The 14,259-nt window shown below is 55.6% G+C and overlaps 3 protein-coding genes across 5 annotated transcripts in view; 2 read left to right on the plus strand and 1 right to left on the minus strand.

The window, feature by feature from the left end:
- The window catches only part of LOC105489360 (katanin catalytic subunit A1 like 2), a 277,022-nt gene that overhangs the window by 184,192 nt on the left and 78,571 nt on the right, over positions 1-14,259 (minus strand). The window lies entirely within an intron of this gene.
- On the plus strand, positions 2,642-4,513 carry LOC139360145 (elongin-A3-like). The gene is made up of 2 exons (XM_071085861.1): positions 2,642-4,181; positions 4,350-4,513. Exons 1-2 carry the CDS (start codon positions 2,642-2,644, stop codon positions 4,466-4,468), a joined length of 1,659 nt encoding a protein of 552 aa, XP_070941962.1. The 3' UTR covers positions 4,469-4,513.
- Positions 9,017-10,903, plus strand: LOC139360146 (elongin-A3-like). The gene is made up of 2 exons (XM_071085862.1): positions 9,017-10,543; positions 10,721-10,903. Exons 1-2 carry the CDS (start codon positions 9,017-9,019, stop codon positions 10,856-10,858), a joined length of 1,665 nt encoding a protein of 554 aa, XP_070941963.1. The 3' UTR covers positions 10,859-10,903.

The raw sequence follows: 14,259 nt of genomic DNA on the forward strand, positions 1-14,259 counted from the left end.
CCAATATGAGGAAATCCCGTCTCTACTAAAAATACCAAACGCGCTCAGGCTTGCCGGCGAGCGCCTGTAATCCCAGCTACTCAGGAGGCTGAGACAGGAGAATCACTTGAACCCGGGAGGCGGAGTCTGCAGTGAGCCCAGATCCCACCATTGCACTCCAGCCTGGACAACAAAAGCAAAACTCCGTCTCAAAATTAAAAACAAAAACTCGGAAAAGCTCCCCCAGCAAGGGCCGGAGACAATGCCAGTCTCTATTTCTCGACAGCAATTCAAGAGAGAATCTCAGGCGGCCTGCAAACCTCACAAGACAGCAGAACATCCTCCCCAAGGCGGAGAAGCCACATGCTCTTTCTGGAGGTGGAGTAGCCACCGATCACCCTGCAGCCCCTCCCCACTCCCACCGAGAAACCCCAGTCCCTCGCAATCAAATCCACTGGCAACAACCTTTCTTCCTGGAAAACGTTTCCCCTGCCAAGATGGAAAACAAACATGATACAAGCAAATACAACTCAAAACACAAGGAAACAATTGGAGCAAGTTCTAGCCCCTCGTAGCTCCTCGATGCCCCCACAATCACGCTACTGCTGAAAACAGCGGCCGCACCCACTAAACTCATTCATGACTGGAGACCGTGACAAACCGTAGCAGATCACTGCTCCCACCGCGACACTCGCTCTCAAAAAGACACAAAGGAAACAAACCCCACACAAACTATAAACCTACCCCAAACAGAATTCAGAATCCACCGAAGGATCCTGCTGGTATATTACTACACTGACCCAGGGTAGTTCAATTCCCTTCCGACCTATTTACAAACTAATCCTCATTCTGGGAGCTCTGGAAGCGTTGCCAGTATTGCGCTGGGGTCCTCTTCGTGAGGGAGCTGGAAGACTGGAAACACGGCAAGCACATTTCCCTCTTTCTCTACATACCACGGAGGGGTAACACACACACACACACACACACACACACACACACACACACTCTCACACACACACACAGAGAGAGAGAGAGACAGAAAAGTCATGTGAGAATTTAAAAAGTAAGCCAAACCGCCATGGACAGCAGAAACAATAGCTGACATCATAGACATTTCAAATGGTTCTGTTTGCCTCATTCTGACTGAAAGATTAGAGTGGAATTCGGCTGCCCAAACCGTGGCACCAACATCACCTGCAGGCCAGAGCAAGCCTTTCTGAGGAGATTTTAAACAGCCGGTGGGAGCAAGATCCTGAAGCGTTTCTTCCAAGACTGCTAACAGGAGATGAAACGTGGCTCTGCCGGCAGGATCCTGAAGACCAAGCACGAGGCCGTGGCTACCAAGAGGTGGCAGCGCTCCATTCAAAGCCACAGAGGAGCAGTCAAGAGCAGAGGTCATGGCCACCGTTTGGGGGGGATGCCAGAGGGATTCGGCTGGTTGACTTTCTGGAGGGCCAAACCGTGATCACATCTGCTCACTAGGAGAGCGCTTTCAGAAAGTCGGCCGCCAAAGCTGGAGCGAGAACAGTCCTCACCAGAGAGTTCTTCTCCACCACGACAATGTTCCTGCTCATGCCTTTCACCCAACAAGGGCAGCTGGGCAAGACTTGCCGCGGGAAATCATGAGGCGTCCACCTTACAGTCCTGATTTGGCGCCTGCTGACTTCTTTTTGTTTCCTAGACTTAGAAAATCTGTAAAAAGCGCCCAGTTTTCTTCAGTTAACGATGGAAAAAAGATTTCATGGAAATCGTCACATTCCCAGGACCCTGGGGGTTTTAGAGGGATGGGCTAGAGGGCGGGGAAAAGACACTGCTTCCAAAAGCGCATTGAACTTGATGGAGCCGATGTTGAGAAGTAAAATACACCTTTTTCATTTTTCTCTCTTAATCCCACTTTTCTACGAATGTTGGCAAGTCCCCTCACGCCACGTCAATCCTAGGTAAAGGGTTGTTATCCTCTGTGGGTTCTTCTTTCTACCATTTTGTCTTGCGGTGTTGTCATTTTCGGTTTTACTCCCAAGAAGATTCAGTCATGTGTCTTTTGGAATCCACAGACGTGGAACCTGCGAACACGGAGGGCCAACGGTAGAACTCAGTGGGGTGTGTCCAGGCTGAAATTAACCTAAACAACTTGTGGGGCACAGCAGGCCACCTGACGTGGACCGTCCTGATTGGCCGCATTTTGCTGACGCAATGATTACGTATCGGGGCGGGGTAGCCCAGGGGCCAAGGGCGGTCAGGGCTTCAGCCCTGGGTGGGCCTGGGGCTGGCTATATAAGGCCGGGCTCTGGCACGGGAGCTCCACTCGGCCTTGGACGGCGCACCGCAGAGGTCACTCCAGGCTGTGGCTCCACATCCCGAGGACCAGAAGCGGGCCTGCTCAGCTGTCTGCAAGGACCGGCGCTCCAGACCAAGTGGCCGGCTGCACCGAGGACTGAGCTTGCTCCAGGTTGCCGTGACTCCACGCCCGAGGCCTGCGGTCTGCGAGGACCAGCGCCCCAGAACCAGTGGCCCGCTGCTCCGAGGACCGAGCTCCCTCCAGGCTGCGACTCCACATCCCGAACCGGGCAGCGAGGACCCGCGACCCCAGACTTCGTGTCCTGCCGCCCCCAGGACAGAGCCGCGACCGCCGGGACAGCCAGGCCTGCACAGCTCTGCTGAGATGGCGGCAGGCTCCACTACGCTGCACGCAGTGGAGAAGCTGCAGGTGCGGCTGGCCACTAAGACGGACCCGAAAAAGCTAGAGAAATATTTGCAGAAACTCTCCGCCTTGCCCATGACGGCAGACATCCTGGCGGAGACTGGAATCAGAAAGACGGTGAAGCGCCTGCGGAAGCACCAGCACGTGGGCGACTTTGCCAGAGACTTAGCGGCCCGGTGGAAGAAGCTGGTGCTTGTGGACCCAAACACCGGGCCTGATGCACAGGACCCCGAGGAGAGCGCTTCCCGAAAGCGCTATGGGGAGGCTCTTCAGGACCAGGAAAAGGCCTGGGGCTTCCCAGAGAACGGGACGGTCCCCAGGAGCCCACCTGACAGTCCTGAGCACAGACGGACAGCACACAGAACACCTCCGGGGCTCCGGAGACCTCACCGAAGGTCTCCCAGTCGCGAGCACAGAGCCCAGAGAAAGCGCCCCAGAAGGGCCCCAGCTGATTCAGGCCCCCATCGGGCCCCTCCATTGCACACCGCTCCCCTCCCGACGCCCGAGGGCCCTGAGCCGGCTGTGCCCGGGAAGCAACCCGGAAGAGGCCACGCTCACGCCGCTCAGGGCGGGCCTCCGCTGGGTCAGGGCTGCCAGGGCCAACCCCAGGGGGAAGCGCTTGTGAGCCACAGCAAGGGGCACAAATCGTCCCGCTGGGCTTCCGCGCAGAAATTGCCTCCTGTCCAGGAAAGCCAGTCAGAGAGGCTGCAGGTGGCCGGCGCTGATTCCGCGGGGCCGAAAACGGTGCCCAGCCATGCCTTGTCAGAGCTCTGGGACCCCTCAGCGGCCTGGATGCAGGCCAACTACGATCTACTTTCCGCTTTTGAGGCCATGACCTCCCAGGAAAAGCCAGAAGCACTCTCCGCACCAACGTTCCAGGAGGAAGCCGCCTTCACTGGACACAGAGTGAATGCAAAGATGCAGGTGTACTCGGGCTCCAGGCCTGCCTGCCAGCCCCAGGTGCTGACGCTGCGCCAGCAGTGCATCCGGGGGCTTAGACACAATCCGGACGCCCTCGGCGACGTGGGAGGGGTCCCCTACTCGGTTCTTGAACCCCTTCCGGAAGGGTGGACGCCTGATCAGCTGTATCGCAGAGAGAAATACAATCACGCACTCGCTGGGGACACAGATGAATTATGGAGGATTCATTGTCTCCAGGACTTCAAGGAAGAAAAGCCACAGGAGCACGAGTCTTGGCGGGAGCTGTATCTGCGGCTTCGGGACTCCCGAGAGCAGCGGCTGCGAGCAGTCACCACGAAAATCCGATCTGCACTTGAAAACAAACCCATCCGCCGACAGACAAAGATGATCTGTTTCAACTCTGGGGCCAAGACGCCTTATGATGCTTCAAGGAGGCAAGAGAAGTCTGCAGGAGCCGCTGACCCCGAAGAGGGAGAGATCAAGCCAGCCTCCAAAGCCGCGGGCAGCAGCCACGTTCCCTCCAGCCGGGGCGGCGTGGGCGGTGGCGATAGGGGCGGTGGCGGCCTGGTGGGCGGCGGGGACGGCGGCCACGGCGGCAGCAGTGGCAGCAGCAGCACGAGCAGCAGCAGCAGCAGCAGCAGCAGCAGCAGCAGCAGCAGCACGAGCAGCAGCAGCACGAGCAGCAGCAGCAGCAGCAGCAGCAGCGTCCTTCACCGGCTCCCTGAGAAGAGGGCCAACCCCTGCCTGAGCAGCAGCAATGAGCGCCCGGCGCCCGCCGCCAAAACCCGGAAACCGGCTGCCAAGAAAGTGGCCCCGCTGATGGCCAAGGCAATTCGAGACTACAAGAGGAGATTCTCCCGAAGATAAACTCAGGACTTGCCTTAGGGTTAAAATCTGGGGGGAGGAGGAACAATGCAAAGTCAATGCGGGTTGGGGAAAGAAACTTCCAGTGGACACCAGAACCTTTGGCTTGGTGCAAAGTTGAGCCTCTGCATTCTGCAGGTGTCAAGTGCTGGCCCTGTGATTTTGCCTCCCACACCCAGCCACTGCCTCCCTGCTTGGAGGCCACCTCAGAATTCAGAAGATGGGAACGCATTCGGGTCAACTCTACTTTGGCTGTTCACTGATCGTTTTTTGTTTTTTGTTGTTTTGAGACGGAGTCTCGCTCTGTCGCCCAGGCTGGAGTACAGTGGTGCCGTCTCAGCTCACTGCAAGCTCTGCCTCCCGGGTTCACGCCATTCCCCTGCCTCAGCCTCCCCGTAGCTGGGACTACAGGCGTGCACCACCACGCCCCGCGAAGTTTTTGTATTTTTTAGTAGAGACGGGGTTTCACCGTGTGAGCCAGGATGGTCTCGATCTCCTGACCTCGTGATCCGCCCGCCTCGGCCTCCCAAGGTGCTGGGATTACAGGCGTGAGCCAGCGCGCCCGGCCACTGATCTTTTTCTAATTAACGACCTAGTTGCAATCATAAACTAGGTACCACATGTGAGATTTCCGTTTTTCCTTTCTTTTGAAATCAGCGAGTACATGAGGACTTCTTAGACACAAACTCTCAATCTGTTAGTTGGCACTGATAACTGCCACTCCATAAAATGTTTTGTGGTTGTCGTTGCTGTTGTTTTGTTTTAAAGAAACGGCCGGGCATGATCCTGTAATCGTGAGCCATCCTCCTTTGGGAGGCCGAGGAGGGCAGATGGCTTGAGCCCACAGGGTGGAGACCAGCCTGGGCCAAATGGAGAAACCCCGTCTCCACAAATGATACCACAATTAGCCTGGCGTGGTGGCACGGCCCCTGTGGTCCTCTGGTCCCAGCTTCTTAAAGGACTGAGGTGGCAGGATTGACTGAGCTGGGCGAGCGGAGGTTGCCGTGACCTTTCCTCATTCCACTGCACTCCAGCCTGGGTGACAGAACCAGAGCACGTCTCAAAGAAAACCGCTATTTCTTTGAAGAAAGGAACTATCGGATTTCATGAATAAATGCTAATAACTGGTACGATGGCGAAGTCAAAATAGTTTCACTAAGCACCGCATACAATCATTCCCAATCTTTTCACCCAGAGCCCCTACGAAAGGTTGGCGACACCTTAACCAGCTTATTGAGGTTCTGAATCAAGAAGTCTAAAGCTGCCAATCAGACTTTCTAATTACCATGAGATGACCAGGTTAACAACCTCGAGTTCACCTCATAGGAGCTTCTGCAAGCTTCGGGGAAGGTTTGCATTCCAACTCAGGGCATTTCTTGGCCTCACGCGGGCTGGTAATCACAGGTCCGCGTGCCAGATATGACACACGCGAGCGCACACACACGCACACACGCCCCCCCCCACACACACACACAGACCCCCTTGCGTATATCTCATTCTTATGGGTGTACCAATAGTGAGGGGCAGAGAGAAAGACACAAAGACCTAAGCCGCAAGGCAAAACCGAGCAAGGGCAGTCCAAGAGATCAAAGTCCTGTGCCCTGGGCTGTCAGCAGAATGGGTGCTGGGAAGCTAGCTTCTGGAAGCAGGCACCTGAGTGGATGCAGGTGCAAGTGAGAAGAGGCCTTCAAGCCTGAAGGACACGTATGGAGACAGGACAGGGAGCCACAGAGACACTGCCCTTAAGGAAGACAGAAAAGCATTCGTTCCGGGGAAGGGGACATGATCCAATCAGCGACGGTGTAAAACTCAGACAAGTCCGGGCACGGTGACCCACGCCTGTAATCCCATCGCTTTGGGAGGTCGGGGCCAGCGGGTCACCTGAGGTCAGGAGTTGGAGACCAGCCTGACCAATATGAGGAAATCCCGTCTCTACTAAAAATACCAAACGCGCTCAGGCTTGCCGGCGAGCGCCTGTAATCCCAGCTACTCAGGAGGCTGAGACAGGAGAATCACTTGAACCCGGGAGGCGGAGTCTGCAGTGAGCCCAGATCCCACCATTGCACTCCAGCCTGGACAACAAAAGCAAAACTCCGTCTCAAAATTAAAAACAAAAACTCGGAAAAGCTCCCCCAGCAAGGGCCGGAGACAATGCCAGTCTCTATTTCTCGACAGCAATTCAAGAGAGAATCTCAGGCGGCCTGCAAACCTCACAAGACAGCAGAACATCCTCCCCAAGGCGGAGAAGCCACATGCTCTTTCTGGAGGTGGAGTAGCCACCGATCACCCTGCAGCCCCTCCCCACTCCCACCGAGAAACCCCAGTCCCTCGCAATCAAATCCACTGGCAACAACCTTTCTTCCTGGAAAACGTTTCCCCTGCCAAGATGGAAAACAAACATGATACAAGCAAATACAACTCAAAACACAAGGAAACAATTGGAGCAAGTTCTAGCCCCTCGTAGCTCCTCGATGCCCCCACAATCACGCTACTGCTGAAAACAGCGGCCGCACCCACTAAACTCATTCATGACTGGAGACCGTGACAAACCGTAGCAGATCACTGCTCCCACCGCGACACTCGCTCTCAAAAAGACACAAAGGAAACAAACCCCACACAAACTATAAACCTACCCCAAACAGAATTCAGAATCCACCGAAGGATCCTGCTGGTATATTACTACACTGACCCAGGGTAGTTCAATTCCCTTCCGACCTATTTACAAACTAATCCTCATTCTGGGAGCTCTGGAAGCGTTGCCAGTATTGCGCTGGGGTCCTCTTCGTGAGGGAGCTGGAAGACTGGAAACACGGCAAGCACATTTCCCTCTTTCTCTACATACCACGGAGGGGTAACACACACACACACACACACACACACACACACACACACACTCTCACACACACACACAGAGAGAGAGAGAGACAGAAAAGTCATGTGAGAATTTAAAAAGTAAGCCAAACCGCCATGGACAGCAGAAACAATAGCTGACATCATAGACATTTCAAATGGTTCTGTTTGCCTCATTCTGACTGAAAGATTAGAGTGGAATTCGGCTGCCCAAACCGTGGCACCAACATCACCTGCAGGCCAGAGCAAGCCTTTCTGAGGAGATTTTAAACAGCCGGTGGGAGCAAGATCCTGAAGCGTTTCTTCCAAGACTGCTAACAGGAGATGAAACGTGGCTCTGCCGGCAGGATCCTGAAGACCAAGCACGAGGCCGTGGCTACCAAGAGGTGGCAGCGCTCCATTCAAAGCCACAGAGGAGCAGTCAAGAGCAGAGGTCATGGCCACCGTTTGGGGGGGATGCCAGAGGGATTCGGCTGGTTGACTTTCTGGAGGGCCAAACCGTGATCACATCTGCTCACTAGGAGAGCGCTTTCAGAAAGTCGGCCGCCAAAGCTGGAGCGAGAACAGTCCTCACCAGAGAGTTCTTCTCCACCACGACAATGTTCCTGCTCATGCCTTTCACCCAACAAGGGCAGCTGGGCAAGACTTGCCGCGGGAAATCATGAGGCGTCCACCTTACAGTCCTGATTTGGCGCCTGCTGACTTCTTTTTGTTTCCTAGACTTAGAAAATCTGTAAAAAGCGCCCAGTTTTCTTCAGTTAACGATGGAAAAAAGATTTCATGGAAATCGTCACATTCCCAGGACCCTGGGGGTTTTAGAGGGATGGGCTAGAGGGCGGGGAAAAGACACTGCTTCCAAAAGCGCATTGAACTTGATGGAGCCGATGTTGAGAAGTAAAATACACCTTTTTCATTTTTCTCTCTTAATCCCACTTTTCTACGAATGTTGGCAAGTCCCCTCACGCCACGTCAATCCTAGGTAAAGGGTTGTTATCCTCTGTGGGTTCTTCTTTCTACCATTTTGTCTTGCGGTGTTGTCATTTTCGGTTTTACTCCCAAGAAGATTCAGTCATGTGTCTTTTGGAATCCACAGACGTGGAACCTGCGAACACGGAGGGCCAACGGTAGAACTCAGTGGGGTGTGTCCAGGCTGAAATTAACCTAAACAACTTGTGGGGCACAGCAGGCCACCTGACGTGGACCGTCCTGATTGGCCGCATTTTGCTGACGCAATGATTACGTATCGGGGCGGGGTAGCCCAGGGGCCAAGGGCGGTCAGGGCTTCAGCCCTGGGTGGGCCTGGGGCTGGCTATATAAGGCCGGGCTCTGGCACGGGAGCTCCACTCGGCCTTGGACGGCGCACCGCAGAGGTCACTCCAGGCTGTGGCTCCACATCCCGAGGACCAGAAGCGGGCCTGCTCAGCTGTCTGCAAGGACCGGCGCTCCAGACCAAGTGGCCGGCTGCACCGAGGACTGAGCTTGCTCCAGGTTGCCGTGACTCCACGCCCGAGGCCTGCGGTCTGCGAGGACCAGCGCCCCAGAACCAGTGGCCCGCTGCTCCGAGGACCGAGCTCCCTCCAGGCTGCGACTCCACATCCCGAACCGGGCAGCGAGGACCCGCGACCCCAGACTTCGTGTCCTGCCGCCCCCAGGACAGAGCCGCGACCGCCGGGACAGCCAGGCCTGCACAGCTCTGCTGAGATGGCGGCAGGCTCCACTATGCTGCACGCAGTGGAGAAGCTGCAGGTGCGGCTGGCCACTAAGACGGACCCGAAAAAGCTAGAGAAATATTTGCAGAAACTCTCCGCCTTGCCCATGACGGCAGACATCCTGGCGGAGACTGGAATCAGAAAGACGGTGAAGCGCCTGCGGAAGCACCAGCACGTGGGCGACTTTGCCAGAGACTTAGCGGCCCGGTGGAAGAAGCTGGTGCTTGTGGACCCAAACACCGGGCCTGATGCACAGGACCCCGAGGAGAGCGCTTCCCGAAAGCGCTATGGGGAGGCTCTTCAGGACCAGGAAAAGGCCTGGGGCTTCCCAGAGAACGGGACGGTCCCCAGGAGCCCACCTGACAGTCCTGAGCACAGACGGACAGCACACAGAACACCTCCGGGGCTCCGGAGACCTCACCGAAGGTCTCCCAGTCGCGAGCACAGAGCCCAGAGAAAGCGCCCCAGAAGGGCCCCAGCTGATTCAGGCCCCCATCGGGCCCCTCCATTGCACACCGCTCCCCTCCCGACGCCCGAGGGCCCTGAGCCGGCTGTGCCCGGGAAGCAACCCGGAAGAGGCCACGCTCACGCCGCTCAGGGCGGGCCTCCGCTGGGTCAGGGCTGCCAGGGCCAACCCCAGGGGGAAGCGCTTGTGAGCCACAGCAAGGGGCACAAATCGTCCCGCTGGGCTTCCGCGCAGAAATTGCCTCCTGTCCAGGAAAGCCAGTCAGAGAGGCTGCAGGTGGCCGGTGCTGATTCCGCGGGGCCGAAAACGGTGCCCAGCCATGCCTTGTCAGAGCTCTGGGACCCCTCAGCGGCCTGGATGCAGGCCAACTACGATCTACTTTCCGCTTTTGAGGCCATGACCTCCCAGGAAAAGCCAGAAGCACTCTCCGCACCAACGTTCCAGGAGGAAGCCGCCTTCACTGGACACAGAGTGAATGCAAAGATGCAGGTGTACTCGGGCTCCAGGCCTGCCTGCCAGCCCCAGGTGCTGACGCTGCGCCAGCAGTGCATCCGGGGGCTTAGACACAATCCGGACGCCCTCGGCGACGTGGGAGGGGTCCCCTACTCGGTTCTTGAACCCCTTCCGGAAGGGTGGACGCCTGATCAGCTGTATCGCAGAGAGAAATACAATCACGCACTCGCTGGGGACACAGATGAATTATGGAGGATTCATTGTCTCCAGGACTTCAAGGAAGAAAAGCCACAGGAGCACGAGTCTTGGCGGGAGCTGTATCTGCGGCTTCGGGACTCCCGAGAGCAGCGGCTGCGAGCAGTCACCACGAAAATCCGATCTGCACTTGAAAACAAACCCATCCGCCGACAGACAAAGATGATCTGTTTCAACTCTGGGGCCAAGACGCCTTATGATGCTTCAAGGAGGCAAGAGAAGTCTGCAGGAGCCGCTGACCCCGAAGAGGGAGAGATCAAGCCAGCCCCCAAAGCCGCGGGCAGCAGCCACGTTCCCTCCAGCCGGGGCAGCGTGGGCGGTGGCGATAGGGGCGGTGGCGGCCTGGTGGGCGGCGGGGACGGCGGCCACGGCGGCAGCAGTGGCAGCAGCAGCACGAGCAGCAGCAGCAGCAGCAGCAGCACGAGCAGCAGCAGCAGCAGCAGCAGCAGCAGCACGAGCAGCAGCAGCACGAGCAGCAGCAGCAGCAGCAGCAGCAGCGTCCTTCACCGGCTCCCTGAGAAGAGGGCCAACCCCTGCCTGAGCAGCAGCAATGAGCGCCCGGCGCCCGCCGCCAAAACCCGGAAACCGGCTGCCAAGAAAGTGGCCCCGCTGATGGCCAAGGCAATTCGAGACTACAAGAGGAGATTCTCCCGAAGATAAACTCAGGACTTGCCTTAGGGTTAAAATCTGGGGGGAGGAGGAACAATGCAAAGTCAATGCGGGTTGGGGAAAGAAACTTCCAGTGGACACCAGAACCTTTGGCTTGGTGCAAAGTTGAGCCTCTGCATTCTGCAGGTGTCAAGTGCTGGCCCTGTGATTTTGCCTCCCACACCCAGCCACTGCCTCCCTGCTTGGAGGCCACCTCAGAATTCAGAAGATGGGAACGCATTCGGGTCAACTCTACTTTGGCTGTTCACTGATCGTTTTTTGTTTTTTGTTGTTTTGAGACGGAGTCTGGCTCTGTCGCCCAGGCTGGAGTACAGTGGTGCCGTCTCAGCTCACTGCAAGCTCTGCCTCCCGGGTTCACGCCATTCCCCTGCCTCAGCCTCCCCGTAGCTGGGACTACAGGCGTGCACCACCACGCCCCGCGAAGTTTTTGTATTTTTTAGTAGAGACGGGGTTTCACCGTGTGAGCCAGGATGGTCTCGATCTCCTGACCTCGTGATCCGCCCGCCTCGGCCTCCCAAGGTGCTGGGATTACAGGCGTGAGCCAGCGCGCCCGGCCACTGATCTTTTTCTAATTAACGACCTAGTTGCAATCATAAACTAGGTACCACATGTGAGATTTCCGTTTTTCCTTTCTTTTGAAATCAGCGAGTACATGAGGACTTCTTAGACACAAACTCTCAATCTGTTAGTTGGCACTGATAACTGCCACTCCATAAAATGTTTTGTGGTTGTCGTTGCTGTTGTTTTGTTTTAAAGAAACGGCCGGGCATGATCCTGTAATCGTGAGCCATCCTCCTTTGGGAGGCCGAGGAGGGCAGATGGCTTGAGCCCACAGGGTGGAGACCAGCCTGGGCCAAATGGAGAAACCCCGTCTCCACAAATGATACCACAATTAGCCTGGCGTGGTGGCACGGCCCCTGTGGTCCTCTGGTCCCAGCTTCTTAAAGGACTGAGGTGGCAGGATTGACTGAGCTGGGCGAGCGGAGGTTGCCGTGACCTTTCCTCATTCCACTGCACTCCAGCCTGGGTGACAGAACCAGAGCACGTCTCAAAGAAAACCGCTATTTCTTTGAAGAAAGGAACTATCGGATTTCATGAATAAATGCTAATAACTGGTACGATGGCGAAGTCAAAATAGTTTCACTAAGCACCGCATACAATCATTCCCAATCTTTTCACCCAGAGCCTCCTATGAAAGGTTGGCGACACTTAACCAGCTTCTTGAGGTTCTGAATCAAGAAGTCTAAAGCTGCCAATCAGACTTTCTTAATTACCATGAGATGACCAGGTTAACAACCACGAGTTCACCTCATAGGAGCTTCTGCAAGCTTCGGGGAAGGTTTGCATTCCAACTCAGGGCATTTCTTGCCTCACGCGGGCTGGTAATCACAGGTCCGCGTGCCAGATATGACACACGCGAGCGCACACACACGCACACACGCACACACGCCCCCCCCCACACAAACACACACACAGACCCCCTTGCGTATATCTCATTCTTATGGGTGTACCAATAGTGAGGGGCAGAGAGAAAGACACAAAGACCTAAGCCGCAAGGCAAAACCGAGCAAGGGCAGTCCAAGAGATCAAAGTCCTGTGCCCTGGGCTGTCAGCAGAATGGGTGCTGGGAAGCTAGCTTCTGGAAGCAGGCACCTGAGTGATGCAGGTGCAAGTGAGAAGAGGCCTTCAAGCCTGAAGGACACGTATGGAGACAGGACAGGGAGCCACAGAGACACTGCCCTTAAGGAAGACAGAAAAGCATTCGTTCCGGGGAAGGGGGACATGATCCAATCAGCGACGGTGTAAAACTCAGACAAGTCCGGGCACGGTGACCCACGCCTGTAATCCCATCGCTTTGGGATGGTCGGGGCCAGCGGGTCACCTGAGGTCAGGAGTTGGAGACCAGCCTGACCAATATGAGGAAATCCCGTCTCTACTAAAAATACCAAACGCGCTCAGGCTTGCCGGCGAGCGCCTGTAATCCAGCTATCAGGAGGCTGAGACAGGAGAATCACTTGAACCCGGGAGGCGGAGTCTGCAGTGAGCCCAGATCCCACCATTGCACTCAGCCTGGACAACAAAAGCAAAACTCCGTCTCAAAATTAAAAACAAAAACTCGGAAAAGCTCCCCAGCAAGGGCCGGAGACAATGCCAGTCTCTATTTCTCGACAGCAATTCAAGAGAGAATCTCAGCGGCCTGCAAACCTCACAAGACAGCAGAACATCCTCCCCAAGGCGGAGAAGCCACATGCTCTTTCTGGAGGTGGAGTAGCCACCGATCACCCTGCAGCCCCTCCCCACTCCCCACCGAGAAACCCCAGTCCCTCGCAATCAAATCCACTGGCAACAACCTTTCTTCCTGGAAAACGTTTCCCCCTGCCAAGATGAAAACAAACATGATACAAGCAAATACAACTCAAACACAAGGAAACAATTGGAGCAAGTTCTAGCCCCTCGTAGCTCCTCGATGCCCCCACAATCACGCTACTGCTGAAAACAGCGGCCGCACCCACTAAACTCATTCATGACTGGAGACCGTGACAAACCGTAGCAGATCACTGCTCCCACCGCGACACTCGCTCTCAAAAAGACACAAAGGAAACAAACCCACACAAACTATAAACCTACCCCAAACAGAATTCAGAATCACCGAAGGATCCTGCTGGTATATTACTACACTGACCCAGGGTAGTTCAATTCCCTTCCGACCTATTTACAAACTAATCCTCATTCTGGGAGCTCTGGAAGCGTTGCCAGTATTGCGCTGGGGTCCTCTTCGTGAGGGAGCTGGAAGACTGGAAACACGGCAAGCACATTTCCCTCTTTCTCTACATACCACGGAGGGGTAACACACACACACACACACACACACACACACACACACTCTCACACACACACACAGAGAGAGAGAGAGACAGAAAAGTCATGTGAGAATTTAAAAAGTAAGCCAAACCGCCATGGACAGCAGAAACAATAGCTGACATCATAGACATTTCAAATGGTTCTGTTTGCCTCATTCTGACTGAAAGATTAGAGTGGAATTCGGCTGCCCAAACCGTGGCACCAACATCACCTGCAGGCCAGAGCAAGCCTTTCTGAGGAGATTTTAAACAGCCGGTGGGAGCAAGATCCTGAAGCGTTTCTTCCAAGACTGCTAACAGGAGATGAAACGTGGCTCTGCCGGCAGGATCCTGAAGACCAAGCACGAGGCCGTGGCTACCAAGAGGTGGCAGCGCTCCATTCAAAGCCACAGAGGAGCAGTCAAGAGCAGAGGTCATGGCCACCGTTTGGGGGGGATGCCAGAGGGATTCGGCTGGTTGACTTTCTGGAGGGCCAAACCGTGATCACATCTGCTCACTAGGAGAGCGCTTTCAGAAAGTCGGCCGCCAAAG

The sequence above is a fragment of the Macaca nemestrina genome, chromosome 19 (assembly GCF_043159975.1).
Source record: "Macaca nemestrina isolate mMacNem1 chromosome 19, mMacNem.hap1, whole genome shotgun sequence".
NCBI lineage: Eukaryota > Metazoa > Chordata > Mammalia > Primates > Cercopithecidae > Macaca > Macaca nemestrina.